This window comes from Thamnophis elegans, chromosome 1 (assembly GCF_009769535.1).
Source record: "Thamnophis elegans isolate rThaEle1 chromosome 1, rThaEle1.pri, whole genome shotgun sequence".
NCBI classification, from domain to species: domain Eukaryota; kingdom Metazoa; phylum Chordata; class Lepidosauria; order Squamata; family Colubridae; genus Thamnophis; species Thamnophis elegans.
This window is the reverse complement of record NC_045541.1, coordinates 83,937,693-83,961,507: the sequence shown is the minus strand read 5'-3', so window position 1 is coordinate 83,961,507 and position 23,815 is coordinate 83,937,693. Positions and strand designations below refer to the sequence as shown.

Below are 23,815 nucleotides of genomic sequence, written 5' to 3'. Positions count from 1 at the left end.
CTACTCATACAATCATGTTAAAGATAGTCATTAATGTTACAATTATTTCATAAGCAATATCAGAGCCTTGGCATAATCTGGATACATAATGATGTCTGCTATCTTTTTCTGCTGCATTTTTTTTAATATCATTGTTCACATTATACCCAATTAATTTTTCACTAATGAAAGGTTAATAACAGAAGGCAATTTGTTTACTACTGTATTTTGTAATACAGAAACATCCAAATTCCAACTGTTAGATTCAAAGCTAAGATCAACATTAATTATCTTTCAATTTGCTAGTCTGAAACTTCTCCAAAAGAATTAGCATATGTTATACATTGTCAATGTCTTTGGGTTTGAAAGAGATTTGTTCTAGTAAGCTACAATAGCCCTCTTTTGAGATAGGGGGAAAACACAGTCTGCATTCTCGTAACTGTCTAAAGCCAGCATAAATATTAAAATCCTAAACTTCTATTATTGCATTATTATCATAATTATTATCATTCTTTTTATTTTATCTCTAAATCCAATTCATTATTAAACCTTTTTGTTTTGGTAAAAAGTACATTTCAAATCCAATAATTCCATCCAGTAATCTTGAACTGGAAAAGGCCCAGTCTAGGATCTAGAATTACATACAGCCACTCACAATTCCACTATTGTCCAGATCACATCTAGACATACATTCATGATTTCCACTTGAAGAATAATTGCTCATGTGGGAGCATGGAAACAGAGTCCCTAAAAAGTAAGTAATTTTCCACACAAGGTACTCATATTTATTGCAGGGAAATAGCCATGTGAGTTACTTAATCTACTGTATCCCTTCAGGCCCCATAGATTGGTATGAAACCATGCAGTCAGAAAATCTTAATTATGATGACTTAAAGCACTAATAGAGCAGAAAGGTAAGTTTCACACATATCCATTATTGTTTATCACATCAGGGATGAGCCTGAAAAAAATCCAAGAAACACATTAACATATTTTAACTAATTCTCTATGAAAATTGGCTTGAGTCTATGAATGAGAGAGAATGATTTAAAATTAACTCTGGTCAAATAAATTTGCTAAGCTGTTATTTTGGAAATGGCTTGTTTAGAAACCGAGCTGAATTTAAACCATATTTTGAGTTGGGAAGGTTGCATTAATGGAAAATGAAATTAAATTCTATCAATTAAATTCTATCTTTTTTCCAGCTTATTGTTTCAGTTTTTTTCTGTAAACTGCCCAGAGTCACTTGCTTGTAGATGCGATGGAATGTAATCCAGATTCACAGAATGGATGGGCTGCATTCCAGAGCAAGAGCAACGTTTAGCTTGGTCAGAAGGGAAAGAATCAAGATAGCTCCTCCTTAGGACTTCTATCTTTAATTATGCAATTATTTTTCTTTAATTTGAAAAGATTTCTGGCTGTAGGTGAGGAACAATAAAGGCAACTGCTTAGAAGAAACTCAGCATGTCTCTCGGTTTTTGGAACCCAACAGAGAGATGTAGTTATATAAATTAGATAGATAGATAGATAGATAGATAGATAGATAGATAGATAGATAGATAGATAGATAGATAGATAGATATAGGAAGGAAGGAAGGAAGGAAGGGAGGGAGGGAGGGAGGGAGGGAGGAAGGAAGGAAGGAAGGGAGGGAGGGAGGGAGGGAGGGAGGGAGGGAGGGAGGGAGGGAGGAAGGAAGGAAGGAAGTTAACTCAAGCTTATTCCAGCTTCTTATTACAACTCCTTTCTCCACTTTTTCCTACTCAAACACAGTTAGCTTGATTCTGATCATCTCCACTGCAGCTGAGTGTACAAGTATAGAGGCAAGAAATATCCCCAAGTTACATTTGGAAAAAAACCACTGTGTTGGTGGCCTTGAATAACCAGTCCCACCTCTAACTCTCACTGATGTCAATGATCTAAATCAAAGATAGACCCACTGAAGCCAAATGAAACTTAAGTGACTCACAGCTAAGTCACTTTCACCGGGCTGAGTCCAAAGAGATTATCATTCAAAAATTGAAATATTCTGCAAGTTCTCTCTGAACTACACTGTACATTTCTGAAACAAATCTACTTGAAATTGTATTTGACTTGGACAGGCTTATTCAAGCAGACTGTCTTTTACAGTGGTAATCTTGGCAAAATATTCACTTTAGCAGAGATATGATAAGCGGGAGTATTTAGTTTAAAATAATAGCAAAATAGACTCATTGGGGGGAGGGGTTGAGAGAGAGAAAGAACGTACAAGGCAGAATGTTTCTATAAGGCTAATGAAGACAGAAACTGTGCCTGTAACAATATTAAGTTTATTTTCTCTAGTGATACGAAGAAGTGAGCAATCTGTCACTAATACTCTAAGTGAAATTACTTGTCTAGGTGAAATTCCCGCTGACAGTCAGTCACTCACAGCATTGACCTGAAAATCTACCTGCTGAAAAACAAATTGCAGTGTCAAACTTTGAAAAGGTAGGAAGCTGGTTTTAATTTTGATTGGTCTTACTTGAATCTTTTATGCAGTCTTCCCATCTCTTTTTCCGCTTTCTCCCCAAACCCCAATTCTTTACTGGATTGCAAATAAAAATAAAGGAAACCCCTGTTTAGCATTTGTGCGGGGAAATTATTATTGCTGGCTGCATCAGAGAAATGTTATGTCAGATAAAACTGTTAAAGTGTGTCTAAGCAACATTAAGAGTGGCAGGCCCGCCAGTGACTGACTGGGTGACTGAACACATTACCCAGACAGCATTGTAGGAATTAATTTTGTTCAATAAAGTGATTTTTAAGGCTCATATATTTCACAATCTAAACATATGTCAGTGTTTCATAAACAAAATAAATGGATTAAAATAAAACATTACCAATATGCTGACACATGGAGATACTTTAATTAGGAATACTTAAGCTGTGTGATATCTAACTGCTGTATTTGCTGTGGTGGAGTGTGCCCCATTTTACAAAGCCACAAACAGGTATGACCCATTTACACAATGAAAGGCTGAAGCCAAACCTTTTCTCTAGAATAGCCTATTGCATAGCATTAACCCCAATAAAATTCACTTTAAGCTCACAGCAATATACAGGAAATGCCTAAAGAGACACGGCTCATATACCAACTTTTCCACGGGGTGGGGGTGGGGGGAGAGGGAGGAACAAATGAGATGCTGGTTCTTGAGAATAATATTTCTTCATAAAAGGCTATATTTAATGCCTTGGCTATTTAAAGGCCATATTTACATGACTGTCACATTACAGAGGCCTCTCTCCTGCACATTCTTCTCTACTTACTTTAAGGGCCTGCACGAAAATAGCTGAGGAAAGCAAATGTCAACCCTGTCCTGAAATTTATATGTGTGAGAGAATTAGAATAAGTAGAAATGTAATATATTGTTTACTGTACCGAGTGCCCTCTGTTCTGTAAAGGTCAAAAGCATTGTAACCTTAGAGTTACAGTTTCTGATTGTTCCCAGGGTTAAATACATTATCAAAATTAATGGTTCAAACCCTCAACCTTCAGATATATGAGTATTCCTGCCTCCATCTGCCGAACTGTTCAACTAAAAATAGCATTCTTTGGCTTCATACCGCTAATATTGTACCCCTGAGGCAGGCACTGCAATGCTTCAGCAATACTTTGGATCTGCACCCTGTGGTATAACAAAAGGTCGTTACGTTAAAGAAGCCGGCTGGACATGCTTTTGTGGCGGGTGTTGTTTAATTTCATTGATGATGAAAACTTTCAGCGTACAGCTGCAACCAGGACTAAGAGTTGCCAAGGCTCATTAATGTTATACGTGATAAACTTTGAAGGACAAATTGCTCAGGGAGGCATCAGGGATAAAGGGGAAGCTATAGGTTGGTTTTACTCTTTCACCCTCCCCTCTGCCTCCATGCACTCTTCTAAAGAACATTTGTTTAACATAATTGCCTTTTTTTCTTTCTTGTTTTTCTTCCTTCCCCCCCTCCCTTTTATATACATGTATACACACCCACACCACTGCTTTTTTTCCCCCTTTGCTTTGTGGGATAGAAGGAGAAAACCCCCCAATATACTCAGCCTTTCTAAGTCTAGGGGAGAATGGCTATAAGATTATTGCACTGGGTCATATAACTGAACCTTCTCATTGTATATTAATATAGATTAATTAGTTAATTCAAACACTGATGGGAGGAAGAGACCATTTGTCAACATGAGCCCAGATGTGATTCCTTAACACTGAAAGTAGTCATAGGGTGATTAGAATTTCATCCACTTATTATTAATTCAAATTTAATGCTTATTCTCCACACCCCCACCCAAAATCCCTTTCCTTTTAAGGATAGAATGTCTGCACGTCTGGAGTCATGGTCTTGTAAGAGTAATAAAATAATGAAGAAGATCAGTATGAGAAAGACAGGTGGATTAGACTCATATAAATTTCTATGTACTCTTCAGTCTTTCATTCCTTATATTTAAAATGGATACATCGCAAACTAATTTCCTCCACAAGTTGTTGTTGTTGAAGCAAAGTGGAAACAAGCCTTTAAAAAGAATACTTGAATATGGATGTGGCGGCTCAGAGGCTAAGACTCTGAGCTTATCTATCAGAAAGGTTGCAGCTTGGCAGTATGAATCCCTAGCACCATGTAATGGAGTGAGTTCCCGTTGCTTGTCCCTGCTTCTGCCAACCTAGCAGTTTGAAAGCATGTAAAAATGCAAGTAGAAAAAATAGGAACCACCTTTGGTGGGAAAGTAAAAGCATTCCATGAGCCTTCAGTATTTAGTCATGCCGGCCACATGACTACGGAGACGTCTTCAGACAGAGCTGGCTCTTCGGCTTTGAAATGGAAATGAGCACCGCCTCCTAGAGTCGGGAACGACTAGCACATATGTGCGACGAGAACCTTTACCTTTACTTTACTGCTACTTTGAATGGCTCACAGATTAGGCAATAGCTTGTTATGCCTATTTTAATCAGGAACTGTACTCAATAGAATTCAGTATGCTGTCATACAGAACATGATCTAGATCATGCAATATTTTGGACAACTCAAGTAATGAACGAATGAATTACAACTTGCTTACAGATAATAGTTTTCTGCATTACTCAGTGGACCACACATTTCTCTTCTTTAGGATACATGGCAAAAGACTGCTTAACTTTCATCTCTGAAAAAACTTAGACTTTCCAGATATTTATATTACAGTTCCCAATCCCTCGCCATTGGATATACTGAAATGATTAGGAGATATAAAGCACAATATCTGGAATGCACCAAGTTGTCTACCATGTTGAAAGACATTGTTATGTGTGCTACGGGATGCTATAGGTTAGTTATCCCTTTCAGAGCACTGAAACCTATATATCATAGTTTTGAAAGAGCTATAGCTGTTAGGAAGAGTTCAATCAGCAATCTCAGCAAATTCTTCAGAAAGAATAATTGTGTTCGGGCCTGTGTGTGTTGCTTCAATTCTTCTTAGATATACAATAGTGTCACAATACAATATGTGTTATGCTATTTCTATAACATGAGAGTGGAGTCTTTCAAAAGAAGAAAATAAGATATGATCAGCAGATCCAGTTTACCAAACCTTCCCAGTATATCTTACAGATCTTTTTCCCTAACTGCTATAAAACCTCAGTCTTCTTTTGAAGAACTTTCTCAGAAAGAAAAGATATAAGTGTCTCCAGGTGAAAGGGGAACACCTGAACAAGAAAATATCCTTTGAAATAGACCTAAAACAAACAAGTAGGATACTCATTTGATTATTCATTGCTGTCCTCAACCATTTCCAATTGAAAGTGGTAGATCAATAATACAAATTAGAGAATTGTTGTAGATAAACAGGCGGACTCTTCAGTTGTTTTCTCCTAGTCCACTCAATAGCCACCATACCCGACCCTATCAGAAACAGAACTGCCTTGTAATAAGAAGCCTGTAAACTGATTTTTCTCAGTTTCTCTTATCTGTAGTCTTAAATTCAGATATACTTTTCTCCAGCAGGTTTCAATGTTTGTGCTGCTTCTCTTTTCTTAGATTCCATCCAATTCTGCACTAAAAATGATAATTGAGCAAATTTCTCCTTTCATTTATCAGAATCCTTAAAAAAATATGTAATCATTAAGGCTGGATTTTTTTAATGTTTTAAAATATTCTGTAATCCAAACAAGATGGCATTAAGCCTATTTTTCCTCTAACTAAACTGCAATGTTTGCCACTACTAAATTAATACTACTATAATTGTGGTTGATAACAATTGCAAGAGGTGTTAGCTACAACATTTAAATAACCAAAAGGTAAACCTCTAATATGATTGCTAAACACACCCACTTTATAAGCTTTTGACTGCTACTTCATTATTTGACACTATTGTGCCTTTTCTTGGGGAATATTAAAAGGCTATATAATAAATTGGAATATAAATCATTTTCACACAACATTTAGTTCCCCCTATGACAAAAATAAATAAATGACCTAGCAAGGGACCAAACTCAGACTCCTGATGGCTGCTGGCATCCAACCAACTTAACGCATGGAAAGACTGAGATTCCATAAATACAGAAGCTGCAAGTCTACAGTTTAGGAAACAGTCATTACAAAGCCCAAAAGAAGGAGAAATCGACATTTTTCAGACACCTACTATAAGGAGCAAAAGCTATACAGGCTACATCTGGAAAAAGCTTAAGAGAAATAAAATATTTTGAATCTAAATTCCACCAAAAGCTACTTGTTTCTTCCATCCTTTCTCCAATTTAAGTACCTTTGAAACACCTTTCAGTTGAAGACAAGACTTAAAGGACTGCTTAATTTTTACACCAAATCAATGGGCTTAAAAGCGCTTAACCATAGATTGGATTGTGCCAGAAATTATTAAGTAATTGATAAAAATACAAAGTTGGCTGCATTTCCCAGCATCAAGCTTGACACATGCTGCTCTGTTTGCAGCATATTTAGTACATAAGGTGTTAATCCTTCTGGGGCTGTGCTTAAAAAATTACTTAACATTCAAGCCATTACTTAGCATACAGCTGGTTAGCAGTTTTCCACTAAAGTACTGGCTTTGAGCCCACATATTTTTATTCTGGCACATACCTGGAGCTGTAAAGGGCTGAGTCCAGAAGCAGCAGCAGCTGCCATTGTTGATGGAATGAACTGCACAGGATAGTTATCACCTGTCAAGAAGAACAATGCACACAGGTTTAGACAATGAGCAGAGAATAGCAGTATGCAAGTACAAACACGGCCTGAGCTCCACAACACCGCTTTAAGCCTAAACATCTGCAAAAACAAAAGGGGATTGTTGGGCACAGACTTGCACCTCTGCCTTGGAAATTCTGTTCAGCAGATCGCTAGTAGGCAAACTGGCAAAACATAAAATGCAATGCTGAGACCTAAGCATGCTCACACTTATTAAGGCTCATGTAGCAGCATTGAAAAATAATTTTGTGTTTAGAAATTTTTCAAATGATCCTTGACACAAAACAATGCACAAAGGCCCAATCTTGCTTCCTGGAAGCACCAATTCCATTTAAAACGTCTTTAGCTGCACTTATTTGGACTAACATATTGGTTAGAGGATGTTACCTGTTTTCAATAAATTATTATGCACAGCAGTATAGTCTTCTAAGGAATATTATTTTGATCTTTTCAACTTATATCTTTCCTAGTATACATGAGCTAACATAGGCAATTTTCAGTTCTGGGAGTTATGACATAATTTTGTCTCATGATGCTAGGGTTCACACACACACATACACAAACCAGACAAATCAATTAAAAAAAATATCTACAGTTCCTATGTAAACAGCTATTCTCTATGGGTGAATTTTTTGATATATTATTTCATTATATTCCTGTATAAAGGCAAAATATGTTCATGCTTCAAAGCAAAATATCTGAAATTTACTTAAGTGATACTTGGAATTGATACATTCAACAATACAGTAAACCCTAGATTGTAAATACAATAAAGATCTCATTTTCTCCATATTCAACTGGGAGGGATCCCATAGAATATCAAATCACAGGGAAAACTTTTCATTTTCTGGAATGTAGATTCTGGAATCCAAATCCATTATGGATTTGGTTAAAATTTTAGAAATCACATGAGGTTAGCAAAATTTCTCTCAAACAGGTCTCCTGTGTTGATTTTCTTGACTTCTTACCTTTTCCTATCAGTTTCTCTACTACCATAAGCTAAACTGTCTTATCTTGGAAACTGGAAGAAGCAGGTAACTCTCAATGCACAAAATATCATTTTTCAGCCTATCAAATTGTTGCTTCTGCTCCTCCAGCTCTAGACAAAAGGGTATTGTTTTGGGTTTTACCTTGGGCCAAGCCAAAAGAGGATCACCTATCCTGACCTCCCATCAATGAAAGGATATAGCTGAAGGCCAGTGAAACTCTTAACCTTATTCATGTAGATTATGAAACTGGACTCTCAGATGTGTTCATAATAATATCCTGTTTTTCCATTCTTCAAAACCTTTACTCAGTTATCAACTGCAATACTGTTATATTGATTATCCCATTCTCTGGTTGTACTGCATGTTAGATATAGGGATTATTTATCTCCATTTTAGTGTTTTTAGTGTATTTAGTGTATTTTAGTGTTCAATAATGCTGTAATTTCAAAGTATTACAATAGAGCTGATCCTAAAATAAGAAATGTCTAGTATAGGAGTCTGTAGCCTGTGTGAATATAATTATTTAATATACTTTCACATTATAACTACAACCTGAATCCCTTCACTAAAGCTGAAAGTGGAAAGAGGGGTAGAAAAGAGGAGTAAGAATATAATATATATAAAAATGAAAATATATGATTATATATAAATATATGATTGTATATAAAATATATATTAAGTGATTGATACTGTATATTGCACAATAACCATGTTTCAATAAAGCTTTCTCATTTAAAATCAGTGTTACAAACTATCTCCAGGCTATATTTTAATAAGCTATTTCTCTTCCATTTTAAAAAGTTTTATAATAATATACTTGTTTTGCATAAACTTTTTTCACATTACACACAGAATTAATAACATAGGTGTGGTGTAGAAGATTTAAGATAATGCAATTTAGGAATGGAGAATTCCCCCATGCACATACATCATGTTCTCAACCCCAGCTCAATTCTCAACCATACCATAAATTCCCGAAAGCAATAAAAGAGTAAAGAAAATACTCTCTCTTCAGCTTGCCATCCAAAGAGCAGCCACTCTTCAGACAAGCTCAGTGTAAATGTTAAGTTGCTTTCACTTTTTAAACAAATGGTGAGGTTCTAATCCACAAGGTCTCTCTGCATCATATCCATAATACCTCATCAGATCATTGAGCACAGTATGTGCTTGTACACAGTCCACTAACAATTGGCTTCTGATTGCATACAGAGCACATTGCTACAATGCCTTTCCCAACCTACATTGTGCTGGTGTCCTATGGAGTTTATAACATTCATAAAATCTAATCTTATTCCCCCTTTTCTATGAGGTTGATTTTTGTCTGCAGTAGGTTTAAAAAAAGAATTAAACTAAACCAAATTGTTTCTTCATGGTATAACATCCTTGTCTTTTTATGGTTAGCTCATTCTGCTTATCTTCTTTGAAAACTAAACAATATTTTCTGAATATAAAGCATCATCATCAGAAGTTAAATAATGTTTCTTTGGAAATAAGCATTTAAAAAAAGAAACTGTCAAGAAAATATTGAATTAAATTTCCATTGCTTTAAATGGAAAAACAATAAGCATTTAAATCTACACAGGGAGTGCATTACCAAACATTTTCAAGGCAATCTTTCTTTAAATATAATTAATAATGCATTTCCTTTCCATACAATACTCTCCCTTTCTCTCTCTCTCCCTCCCTCTGTATCTTTTTCTAACTTCAATATAACTTGCTTTTATTTGTATTAATACATAATAAAGCATTTCCGTGTGTGTGTGTGTGTGTGTGTGTGTGTGTATACTCTAAGGTTTGAAGTAGGTTGGAGTATGTGTGTGTGTTAAAGTATGTGTTATTAGGGTCCCTGCCATAGCTGAGAGTGTTCTTTGGCTCACCTGCTATAATTTTGCCTTATGCCGATGGCAGCTAATTTCATTACTGTGTGTCTTCCATTCCTCCCCAATCTTTTAAGCAGAAAGTTAGCCTTTCTAGGATTAAAACTGAGGATTCTAAAATGAGCAGCCTATGTCTTCATATAATCCTACTGCATTATATAATAGTATTATTTGGAGAACAAAGCATGACCCTTCATACCAATGAATGTTTTGCTGACAATAGTAAAGTTGAAGCAGGTACCTGTTCTTTGGAGGAAGAGGCTAACAACAAAGGAAATAGATGCTTTTTTTCCTAACAAAAATAATTGATCAATGTGTTTCTTAGTAGCTTTTTTAACAATCCATTGCTCAACATGTTGTAGCAATTTTTTTCCAAATTTGTTTTTATATTTGGAATGCTTGGGTGAGGATCTATTCTTCTTTAATTTTATAAAGGCAGACAAAACAAGTCAGAACAAGTTCATTGTACATATAGATACATGCTAGCCTTGATTAGTGGGCGAATGCTTGAACAGAGACAAAAAAAACCCCTCCCACCCTTCATTCTTTATTTTGCAAACTAGTCTTCTAAGCTTATCTGTTGATTATATATTGGCTTTTTTATTGTGTTTATACACATTAGTAACTCTAAGATCCAAAATGATGCATCAACTTCTGTTTCACTTGTCAGTATACACAATACTTATTAAAAAGATGGACGCAGCAAATGCTTTCAGTCCTTTGATCTGAATTGCAAACAAACCGTGTTTCTTTGTTTTCTTCCACAGTCTCAAAATCTGTATGCAGTTCAAAACTTTCAAGTACACTTTTCAGAAGGTACATACTTCCATAGTGTAGTCACTGTATCATCTATAGCAATGTTTCTAAATCTTAGCCATTTTAAGATGTGTAGCCTTCAACACCCAGAATACCCCTACAGTGCTGCCTGGGGAATTCTGGAAGGAAGTCCACTTATCTTAAAATGACTACGGTTAACAAACACGGATCTACAGATTATCTCGTAACATAATGAATCTCAACTGAATCTTGTTTGTTAGATATTTTCTAAGGAAATGAAGCTATATTACTGCAAAGAGAGTCCTAGCAGTAGTAGTCGTTTGCAATCAAGATATAAGATTCAGTCTGCTCAAATCCAAAGTCCTGCATAAAGCAACACAAGTTTACAAATTTGACCCAGACTATGATTTTAAACTATGAAGAACTCTTAACTCTTTTTCTCAGTATAGGTCAGGGGTGTCAAACTCATATCGTCACATGATGTTTTACAACTTTTTTCCCTTCGCTAAACTGGGCGTGGCCATGGCCAGAGCATGACACATCTGGCCTGTGGGTCACGAGTATGCCAGCCCTGTTATAGGTAGTCCTCAATTTACGTCCACAATCGAGACTAGACTTTTCATTGCTAAGCAAGGTGGTTATTAAGTAAGTCATGCCCAATTTTACTATTTGTTCTGCCATGATTGCTAACAGGGGTGGGTTCCAGCAGGCAATGCCAATTCGCTTATGCGCATGCGCAGTGCAATAAAAATTGTTCTGCGCATGCACAAAAGCAAAAAACAAGATGGTGGTGCCTATGGCACCACCCAGAGAATCAGTTCAGTGATGTGGCAGGCCTGAATCGCTGCCGGTTCCAGCAACCCAGGCCGCCAAACCACTACTGGTTCACCCAAAACAATCCAAACCAGTAGTAACCCACCGATTGTTAAGCAAATCATTGTAATTGTTAAATGAATCATGAAATCAATAAGTAAATGCAGCCTTCCTCCATTGAGGAAGTTTGCTTGTTGGAAGTTGGCTGGAAAGATTGCAAATGGCCAACACATGACCTCAGGATGCTGCACTCATCATAAATACATGCTGGTTGCCCAAGTGGCCAGATTTTGAACAGAAGATTGTGGGTGTATTGTGATGGTTGATTGCAAGGGCTGGTTATAATTCCCATTTTCCAACTTTGAATGGTTGCTAAATGAATAGATGCAAGTTGGGGATTAATTGTAGGATCTATCAAAAACATCTAGCTAAAAAGAAAGATTCATTGGGCATTACTATCAGAAATGGTAGCATGAAATAATTTGCTTATAACTCATTCAATATAATTTAATAAGGTTACAATTTATATAATGTAATTGAGACTTACAAAGATGCTTAAAGTTTATAAATGAAGTCATGTTGGAAAGAAATCTAATTTTTTTTAAAAAAATTAGTTGACAACTGCGTAAGATACATCAATAATAATCTCTCCATATTACAAATGGGAAAAATGGATAGAAAGATTTAGATAGCCCCTAAAATAATCTTTATATGACAGTTCTAATTGGAAATTGCAGTAAAATGATTCTGCCTTTTAGGATCAACCATCAAGAGTAAAGGAACAAACAATCAAGAAATATACTGAAAGATTAGCAATTGCCAAAGCAACGATGAAGACCTTGGAAAAAATCAGATACCATGATGTGTCTATATCTACAAAGATCAATGGTATTTCCTGTGACACCTTATGGAATTGAAAATCGGATTTTGAAGAAGTTGGATAGGAAGCATATTTTCAAATTTGGTGTTGGAAAAAACTTCACGATCATCCAAGAAAACAAAAATGAATTATCAAATAAATCAATTTAGAGTTCTGACTCCAGACACAAATTATCATTCTCAAATTATTGTATTTCAGGCATATGTGTTACCATATTTATTGTGCGAACAACTAGCTCTCTTTCTGATGCTAAGAAAGGAGAAAGGAAAGAGAAGAGGAGGAAACCCAACTGTAAGATGCATAGTCACAGCTACAGTAGTTATGAATATCCTGTTAGAAGAACTAAAGAACCATGTGAAGGATAGATTATCATGAAGAAAATCGACTTAAGTGATTGCTAAGACTCACTGCTGATTTGATAGCACATAATCAATTTATTTAAAAATAATTAAATAGACCAATCTGACCACAAGTTATTATCCTTTTGCGTGGTACTTATTATATTCTACTACAATTATCATATTGTGGCATGGCATATCTCATAACTAGGTTTGTATTAAAGTCACATGGATCTTACAGCCTGTCTTTTTCTTTTTAAAACTACTAAGGATTACTGTGCTGACTGATATTTGAATCAGAGATCCTCTAGCATACCAGTCACTTACAATTAGATCTGCTCTCATATTTTATACTCTTAACATGATGCCTAGACTGGACTAAATTAACAGTAAACTGTTATGGATTAGCAATGACCAAAGAGGTCATACCATTCACTTTACAGCTTTTACTATGCTATAAAAGAGTCAAATTATCCAATAAGCAATAGCTTGACTTCCTCAGTTAAATGCTGGCTTTGTAGCAGGTCTACTTTATATATCTCATTTAAATAAAATGTTTCTATCAGTGAAAATTGGAAAACTGTCATATGCACATGGAAAATTGAAAAACTGTCAAATGCACATGGATCAAAAGACACAACAGTAATTTAAGTTATACAATAATTTAACATTTTAATACAATATACGCTGTGAATACGCAAATTGATTTATGAGACCCAGATTTTTCAATTAGCAATTGCTATGTGGAAAACTATATTGTATCATACTGAGAAATATAGTAACAAAGTTTTCAAAATCTGTTCTCACTTACAAGATTGATATATACAATCTTGAGATTCCAAAATATCTTTTGTCTAACTCATATAAGGGGAAGGGGTGAACATATTTGACCCAAAATACTTCTAAATTTAAATAAAGGATTATATAGCAGAAAATCATTTCTTTTAATATTTTACTTTACAGATTGGCTAGGACTATAACTCCCAACTTTAAAGGAATACTAGGAGTTGTTGTCTTAGCATATCTGGAAATTTGATTTGATCTGAATTGTTTCATTTAGTTATTAAGCAAAGGATTAATAGTATGAATCATGTAAATATGGAATACAACATGCAAATGTTACCTTGGTATTAATAAATAAAACTGAGTTATCCAAAACATTGCAATATTTTGAGTTTATTGACTAATTTGTAATCCTTTCTAGATACATTATCAATTGGTCTAAATTTAAATCAAGGCTAAGTTATCTATTACATTGTTAAAAAAAATTTTTGATAGTTTCAATGGTGCTTGAAGGCAATAATGTGCCCTGGACACCTAATAGTTATATATCTCAGATAATGAAATGGAACTAAAATATATTGCTATTAGAAATAACAATATATAGTATAAAAATAATACTATAAAATCAAAGTTTGCCATTGGAAAATTTAACAACCATGATTAATATATTTCTGAAATACAGTATGTTTTCCTAATGTCAGTGTGCTGTTTTACAGATGTATTTAAAAAATCTTCTCCATTAGTTTTCACTTATGATGTTTCAATTGTCACAGAAAGTGCAGATTTAAATTTGTTCTATAAACTGAATTTGTTTCTCGGATTAATCAATGGTCATTTTTGCCTACCAGAAACCATTTTTGAACCAGCATAGTACTTTGTAGTTCTACATTTGGGTTGTTGCCGAATATATTTCCCTTCCTATATTTTAACAATATTATTCATCTTTGCTGAACTATATACCAATAGCTTAGAAAATAATAGAAAGAGAGTAGAAGTTGATGTTTCCTGTTTATTACCACAAAATATTTATCCTATAAAACTGGAAGGATATCCAATTCTCATCAGTTAGAAAAAGGACAGCCTACCCTTTCATATTTGAATAAGCACTATACTACCAGGAATACTTTTTAAAAGACATATTTTGAAACCTGAACTACATATTAGTCTTAAAGACTACCAATTCAATTGGTTTAAATGTTAATAATTTAATTGTACAACATGCTATAAACATGTAAATGTACTGATTGGTTACATTTTTTTAAAAAAAAATGCAATGCTTGTCTACAAAAGGAAAAGAAATTTAAAATGCTTAGAATTGAAAATGATACTTATGGTAACAGATGTGGGGAATAGCATAACAGTAGCATTTTAGGCTTATATCCCCCACCCAATAACGTTTTACAGTACTCTCTGGGATGTTTACAATGTAAGCATTACTTGCATGTTGCCCCCAACAATCTGGTCCTCATTTTACTAATCTCAGGAAAGCTCAGTCAAACTTGAGCCCCATCAGTAGTGAACCCAGGGCTGTAGGCAGAATCTGCCTGCAATACTACACTTTAACCACTGCACCACAAGCACTCTTGAATCCTTGAATGGTTCTAATGATAGCCCTAAAATAGACTAAACATGAGCAACCTTTTGTTGGCCAAAGACATCACTAATCTCTCTGAAAGACAGGAGTTGCACTACAAACAACAATGCAAAGAAGATAGGGGAAGCAAAATTTGCAATGGATGGGGATGATATTTGTGTGTGTGTGTGTGTGTGTTTGTGTGTGTGTGTGTGGTTTATGCAGGATTTTAGCAGTATCCTTCCTTTGCTGTAAATCTGTGTCAAATCTATGCAGTTGTCAGTTTTATTATGAAATATCTACTCCAAATAATGTGAAATCATAAGTCTTTTTTTTGCACGAGACCATATAAAACTGCAGTTAGCATACTGTATGGATGCTATGAAAGAGGTTTAATGGAAAAGGTTCAAGATTTGCATTTGGACCCCTTACACCTATCAGAGGTAGCACATTAAACAAATAAAAAAAATCCATCTGACAGCAAAGAATGGGTCTATTTTTTAAATCAATAACCTGGAAATATTTGCCATTGACAATACTACTCTGTTCGCAGTATTTTAGTACTAAACGAACGACTCTTTTCACTTCATCAGAAAAAAAATCATGTCATAGATTGGCTGGAGAAAATTAAGATAAACTCTATATCCCAAAATACAAAGTGGACAAGTAGATAAACTGAATGCTAACCCAACTATTATTCCAAATAAGACATTTACCGTTTCTCATATATAGAAATCCATTTTCTATTTTTCTGTTTTTATAAAACCGACAAGGCAGAGCAGATTGAAACAAGAAGAAATAATTTAATGTCTAAAGGAAATGCTATAATTGATTTTTTCCCCTTTAATATTCAATGAAGAGGGGACAGATTAATGAGAAAAATAAAGATGCTATTTCTGGCCTAAGATCTACAAGGAATATACGCATGCAGAAAAGGTTGGCTTTTATTTACTTAAATCTTCTAACTCTGAATTTCTCCACTAACATGATTTTAAACATTTAAAGCCTGTTTACAGGGAGACTCTGAAAGTAGCTTCAAACCATTATATCCCTAATTGAATTCCCCAGGAGCCTGTTAAATTCAAAGGAATAAAGAAAGAAATCATACCATTTGCTAAATCATCTCTAAGCATTTCTCACTGTGAAGTTCCCTGACCTGTTACAAGCTTGAATTGATGATTGCAACCGAAATGCTGAACCTCTGTTATTTAGATGAAAATCGTATAAAATGCTGCCCAGTTGCAATAAACAAATTAAATCATACCTGCCTTCACTTTTTATCTCTAATTATAAAGAAGGCTTGCACAAAAGAGTAAAATGTGTACATGCTGATGAGAAAGGGCTGAAGAAAAGCGACAGATATATGTAATTTTCCTATAAGAAGCGGGTTACTCTTAACATGCAAATTGGCATGGAAATAGCTCAATAAATTCAAAAGAAAATAGATTGTGGTATACAGAAATAAAAGAAATGTGGTTGTGTGCAGTCAATTATCTCATGTCCCTAGTTAAAATAGATCTGGACTTGCAAAAACCGCACGTTTTCCACCTCCATGATATCCTTTTGTGTGTATAAACACAACACAAGGAAAGTCAATCGTAGAATCATATCTTATATCCCCTCATCTACGTCATTTTTATTTTAACTTGCTAAATGTAATTTATTTATTTATTTATTCATTCATTCATTTTCTAACCGCACAGTTCCCTCAGAGATAGTCTCTGGGCAATATACAATGTATAATCAATAAAAGTAACATTAAAATCAGAATCAATTTAATGTAAAATTATAAAAATAACATTATAAAATTTCAAAAGGCGAAAAATTCCAAGATGGGGAGGTTAGCAGTTGTAAATACAGGTGGGGGTCTTCTCCTGGGGTTAGCCATACCTACATTTGTTTAGGCTTCTGTGTCCCCCATGCAAGACTGTGCAGCCAGGTTTTGACCCCTCTGCAGAAGGCCAAGCAGTTGTGTATTCTCAACAACTTACCGGGTTTATAAGTTATTCCTGGGGGGAAAAGAAATCCCTGCTGGGCTGCTGCAGCCGCTGCCAATGTCCGCTGGTCGTGTGGAAAAATTGGGATCATGAGAGGAGGCATGTGACCCTGGACCTGCTAAACAGAAGAGAGTATCTGATTAGAAATTGCACCAATCTGTCTTAACAAATCTCTCATTATCAACAATTGTTCACCAAGCCCTACTGAACCTTTTGGTTATCATAACTTCAGAAGAGAAATGCCATTAGAACCCATGGTATTCAATGTGCTGTATTCACCATCCTTTCAGTATCTTGCTTTAGAAAATACACATGATTTAAAGTTAAAAGAACTTGTCTTTCAATTGAAAAGGTATTATTTGTCATATGTACCTCGTTGTAACATATAAGCCATTTCATGCATGTAATCATTTCCATAGTATCTGATAATAACAGAGCATTTTCTAATACATTCCACTATTTTAAATTTCATTTGACTTTCATTGACAGAATTAAAAGCAACAATTAAACATTCAAGTAAAAAGAAACCTGTGAAAACAGTTTCGTTTTCGGTTTGTTAGACCAGGCATTTGACAATGAGCTAGCAAAAGTAGATGCAAATATTCCTTTGAAAAGTTCAGTTTTAGTTGAAATCCTTAATTCATGGTTTATCAAAAAAGAACTAGAAGTATTCCAGTTGAATACTGGGAATACTCCCCCTCACTATTCAGAAACAATATAATATTTTAATTAAAATTGCCAGTAACCTCAACCCAAAAGGATCCTTATGGATCAAAGTAGGAAGTATAAAAATTATTTTATAACCAGAAAAGGGTTTATACCTTGCCTTGTTCCAAATGAATGGCAACAAACTCCATTAAAAAGTCAAAATGAACTTCAAGCACTTTTTTTTTTAATTTCAAAAAATAAAATAGCCCTGGTAAAAAAAATCCATATGCTGACCTATGACACTGTTTAAATACTGTCAGATTTTCTTGTCATATCCATGTTCCCCTCCCACTCCCTGATGCAGACCAGAAAGGCTACTGTGTGTACACTTCTAAGAGAGTTAATTTACCAACAACTCTTCTCTGGGGAAAAACCCTAAGATGTAGGTTAATAAAGGTCAAGCAAAAAATATAAACACTTTACAGTATTTTCAGAATCCATTTCTCAGGAAAATCAACTTATAATAAAAAAGACTTTGTGCAATTACTGCCATGGCAATGGGGCATGAAAGAAAGTAGCTTTGAGCAGCCATTTCTTTTATTTTAGCTGAGGTAAGCCTGCTTCTCCAGCAGCATTTGTAATATGGTTAAATTGAAGTTGATCCTCCAGTGTCCAGTACCAACATTCAATAACACAACTAGCTTTAGTCATTCATCCTGGGTCTCTGAATAACTAAAAATCAAATACGGTTTCAGTGTTCAATTGTACTAGGAAAACTATAGCTGCTTGTAAGAATGGGATACAATACTTTTTATAATCACTCTGAGTATTTTCAGCATGGTTCTAAATCAGTTGGACGTAGGCTACTCTTGCAACACAAGGTAACTAGATAGCACAAATAAAATGTCCATAGGTTTTCCTTGAGTAACAGGAAACAAGCAAAATAACCACAAATTTGAGAAAGACCCAAATGCATTGTACATTTTTGAAAGTTACTGAGAAATAAAAGCATAAATCTACTATTCAAATCCATTTTCTCAGAGTGTGCCAAGGAACCTACTTAAAAATTAAGATGAGATTATGGGTTGGCATTTAACTTTGGAGTATGCCAATTTACCATTAATAAAATCTGGAAAATAAAATAGAGCAAAAAGCAGAGCAGAGGTATCCTTGGGGCATTATGCTACTTATTCCTGCTCTGCATTCCAAAACTATGACACCATTATCCTTGGGGCAACAGGAATTAGTTCTCCTCTCTTGCCAATGTGATACATCATCTGGTGGTCAAGTTTACTGAACAACAATTTTACTGTATGCTCTCTGAATGCTTCTCTCATAATGTGGGAGAAAGAAGCCCTAAAATAAGAGGGAGGCAAGAAGGAGAAGCAGCAAGAACAACAAAGTTAATATGAAACAAGACAAATAGTTTATTGAAAAATGTCATCTTTCAAAACAAAATCCTATCAATAAGGAAAGCTTATATAAAATGATACACATTTGTATGAAACAAATCAAGGTAAGTTGAACACGTTAAATGACAGAGATGGCTAAGTCATAGGGACCAAAGACCTCTTGTCCAACCAAAACACTTAGAAATGCCAAGTCAAGAATCAAAGGAACCTCCCTCAGTTTCAAAACAAACAAACTTGCAGGGATGGAGATCCAAACCAGGAATATGACAGACTTTCTGGATAAACTTCAATCAAGCTTTATAGAGGTAGTAAAACCTGATCCCCAAAAAAATCATACTGTACATATTCCTAGGATATTTAATTGCTTCTCTGTTCATTCAATATTTCTGAAAATCAATGTACCAGCCGATGCCAAAGTGTCTCTTTCCTTCACAGCAGCCATACATTTTTGCACCAACACCTTTTTCTTTTTGTCTCCTCTGCTAACTTGAGCTGTTGCCTTTTTATTTTTGCCATCTGCCCTGGAGCTTCATTAAAGATACATGAATGGACTAACTGGCCTGATATCTTGTGAGGAACAGGTGCTATTGTTTGTCCCTGAAGACTTGCACTAAAGATCTGACTCTGAATACTTAAGAAAGAGCATCTGCAGCAGTCAGTCAGAGAGCAACTTGGCAAAGACCTTGCAGTGTGTGATTGAGTACAAACACAGCGACACTCGAGGGGGCTCATTTCTTCTTTCATGAAGATTTAACTATTTTTTTTCTTATAAAATCAGAAATATGTACTGAAAACTTCACAATACTCTTTAAAGCCTGTCAGTGAACACCAGGAGCAAAACTATGAAAGCCAAATTTATTCTGAGTGAAATATAGATCTAAATAAAGGCAGCTGTTGAAGACTTTCCGCATTTACACTGAAAATACAAATGAAATAATCACAGGTTTTTCATGTTTGATGATCAAATGCTAGCCGTTTTAAGTTTTTAATTTCATTCTTAATTAATGATTTAGTTTTAAAGTTATGGGTTATGATTAGATGACTATTTTAATTCTTTCTCTCCCTATATACTTACTATCTACCTATCAATCTAATTTAATATAAAACAGTTGTTGTATGAAAGAAGATGATTAAGCTCATCATCCTACTGAGAATGTAGGTATGAACAGCATTTGTGATGTAAAGATTCATTAAGCTGACCAAAGCTTTGAAATTGATTAATATGGACAGTATTCTTAAGTATATTAATAACAGAAATAATCATTTGATGTGTATATAGTATAGTATACCCACAGACACACCCAGAGAGAAACAAAGAGAGAGAGAGAATATAAGAATAGTATTAGTTTCTCCCTTTCTGAACTTTGAATAGGATTTCAATTCAGTGAAGAGGAGACTTGAAATAGATTTACTACTGCAGTTGTCACATAGCTTTATTTTTTTCTCTTTACTGACTGTCCTACTACAAATTTATTTTGGCCACTACAGTAGTTTGCAATGAGTATATCATATCGCCATTAGGAACTGGGAAATTTTCCACTTAACTATTAGCATTCAGGCAGTACTAAAATGCAGGAAGGAAGGGGAAGACAGAAAAATAGAATGGTTTCAATTCTTATTAGACTAGAAAAACTGGAGCCTGTTTACCATTTTTGCTTTTAAATCAACAGGAACCCTTTCCATGTTATTGCCTTGTCATGTTACAGTGGTTTGAATTGCTGGCAGAAACAGCAAAGCAAAGCAGAGAAACAGGATTTGTATAGACAATGTTATCTTCCTCAAAGGCTGGTTGTCCACCTAGCAAGACATGAATAATATCTATCCCACTTTAATTATCTAATTTCATAATTAATGTCATATTCATGGCATGGTAAGACACTTTGAGATTCAAGAACCTAATAAGAGTCAGTCTGATCCAGTTGTAAAGGCATAAGGCTATAAACTCGGAAACCATGACTAAACGCTGAAGGCGCACGGAATGCTGTTACCTTCCCACCAAAGTGGTCCTTATTTTTCTAACTGCATTTTCAAATCACTAGGTTGGCAAAAGCTGGGACAAGTAATGGAAGCTCACTCTGGGATTAGGGATTCGAACCGCCAAACTGCCAACCTTTCTGATTGACAAGTTCAGCATCTTAGCCATTGAGCCACAGTGATTACACATATATATATATATTGTGTCACAACCCCTGGTATGCCCAAATATGGGAGGAAACATACTGCTTCCTTTCTCTGTCTATCGGCTCATCACAAGAGACCATCACGACAGAAAGCCATAATTTTTACTGTTGCCTTTGTTACATTTGTGTAGCATTTGTGCTGATAAATAAATAAAGGGAGACTAGTATAGATCTATTTCAAGCGATTCCCAGTAAGGGTATGGCTAGCTGATGAGAGCTAAATAGCTTGAAATAGATCTATACTAGTCTCCCTTTATTTATTTATCAGCACAAATGCAACAATACAAACACATACACACACATACACACACACACACATAATTTATTTTAGGGGCTATATCCTATTATATGCTCTATATAAGGAAGTTCATTAAGAATTTTTCTAAGTTTATTTTAGTACTCAATATGAATAATTATGTGAGTACTTTGTTTAGAAATTATGTATTGGCAGTATTCAATAAAATAAAAGAATAAAAGAATTCAATAAAAGAAATAATTTATTTTCCTAAATTATTTTTTTTGTTCTTCTAACTTTATCATTTGTTTGAAACAAGGCAGTGAACAAATCATATATGCATGGAAAACATCCTGTATAACTAATTACAATCAAAAACATTCATAATGAATGATGCATATATCAATAATGATTGTTAAAAACGTATTTTATAACTGTATGTTATGTGAATATTTAACAATAAATTAATTTCATTCTTCAGTCCAATTAGGTTGTCTTTCCTAAATGTCTGCTCTTCCTGAGAGTCATTCTGACTATAATTTGAAAAGGATATATAAAAATAAATGTAATGGGTAGTGTTCACTATGTTCATATTGATTCACAATAAATTTAAAATAAATATGAATACAGTGACCACCTTCATATTTATTTATACATTGCATCAATGTGTAAATGTAATAGTTTGCTTGTTTTATGAGTTCTTTCTATATATTGAATTATAAAGCACATGGCCGCACAAGAATAGAGCATGATTAATTAAATTAAAAGTTTGCTTTCAAGAAACAGTCACTGGAAGGAAAAGAGAATGCTCAGCTATAAATAAAATTAATAAAACATGTTATGCAAAAGTAAATTTATGGTTCATTTGGAATTAGATATCTAACACCTTCTCAGTCCATACAAATGCATAATCTTGTCAATTAAATATTATTGTTAAGGTCTAGTAGTATGTTAAAATTACTTTAAAGTGCAACTAAGGAAATTTCATGTGTATTTATTACTCCATCTGGGTCTATTAGTGGACATTTCATTCAGATTCGTGTTGTAAAATCTGCATAAACTCAGCATATCTTTATTCCCATGTGCGCATTTGTTTGGTTAAAGGATAACAGCAAATTTCACTGCAACTTCTGGAAAAAAAAACAAGAGAGCTATAAGAGTTCTACTTTTTAATCAGATCCAAATAGTTTATGACTATAGGAGTGACAACTTGTCTATTTATGCAAATTGTCACAGCTAGTGGTCACTATGCCACAACAGAAGACAGAACTAGTCAATTAATTCAGATATTCTGCAAAGCTAGTGAAGATGTACATTTCTTATTTCCACTGTGACTTATTCTCTCTAAAGTAAGCAAAAAAATAAGTAAAAATACTTTTAACGATGAGTTTACAAATAGAATACTTCTACATGATAATGACATGTATTTGCATAATGCTTAGGGTAGCATTGAACCATCCAATTAATATTATTTGCTATCCAAAAAGCTAATCATATGATTAGGTACAAGATATACTTAGTTTTTAAGTTAGGTTTTAAACATTGATTTTTATTCTATATTCATTTAGAATAAAAGCATTATATTTTATGGTACCTTGTATAATTTTATATGCAGTTTGCTTTTCTAAAAACTTTGTTGCAATTTTCTACCAAAGCAAAAAGTGAAATGAGAAAGGAAATTGATTTTACTTTTTAAACATATAGAGGGGGAAATCTTCATTTATAAATAATATTATTTTTTTTCTGTTCAATTGTGTCTTATTCTCAGAGAATGTCTGGACATGTCCCTTCTGGTTTGTTTGTGTTTTTTGGCAAGATTTTTCATTTTTACCCTCCTCCCCAATGAAGCTAAAGCTATAATTTATTTAATAAATATAAAACTATAATATAGTCGGTGTAGTCCAGGCGCTACTTTTTTTAATGGAGAAGACAGATTGGCAGAAGCTTTTCCCTTTGCTGCAAATAAAAGATAAAAACTAAGTATCATCCAGTCTCCCGTTGACACAGCCCTGTTGCAAATCTTTTTGAAAAGGGAGAAGAACTGAGCTTTACAGCTGAAGGTTTGCTTAAAATAACAATAAATTAGCAACGGCTTTGAGAGCATCCCACACACCGACTGTGGGGACAGTAAATTTATTAGGCTAATTTCAGTTACAT

General features: G+C 34.5%; 1 protein-coding gene across 11 annotated transcripts in view; it reads right to left on the bottom strand.

The window, feature by feature from the left end:
* The window catches only part of SOX6 (SRY-box transcription factor 6), a 469,113-nt gene that overhangs the window by 87,278 nt on the left and 358,020 nt on the right, over positions 1 to 23,815 (bottom strand). For 8 of the 11 annotated variants that reach the window (XM_032222712.1, XM_032222721.1, XM_032222668.1 and 5 more), the window contains 2 exons: positions 17,178 to 17,301; positions 7,052 to 7,131 (listed from right to left, as the gene is read on the bottom strand). In XM_032222712.1, the coding sequence (XP_032078603.1) occupies positions 7,052 to 7,131; positions 17,178 to 17,301 (204 nt within the window). The remainder of the gene's footprint in view (positions 1 to 7,051; positions 7,132 to 17,177; positions 17,302 to 23,815) is intronic. The other 3 variants (XM_032222694.1, XM_032222750.1, XM_032222743.1) reach the window with 1 other exon arrangement.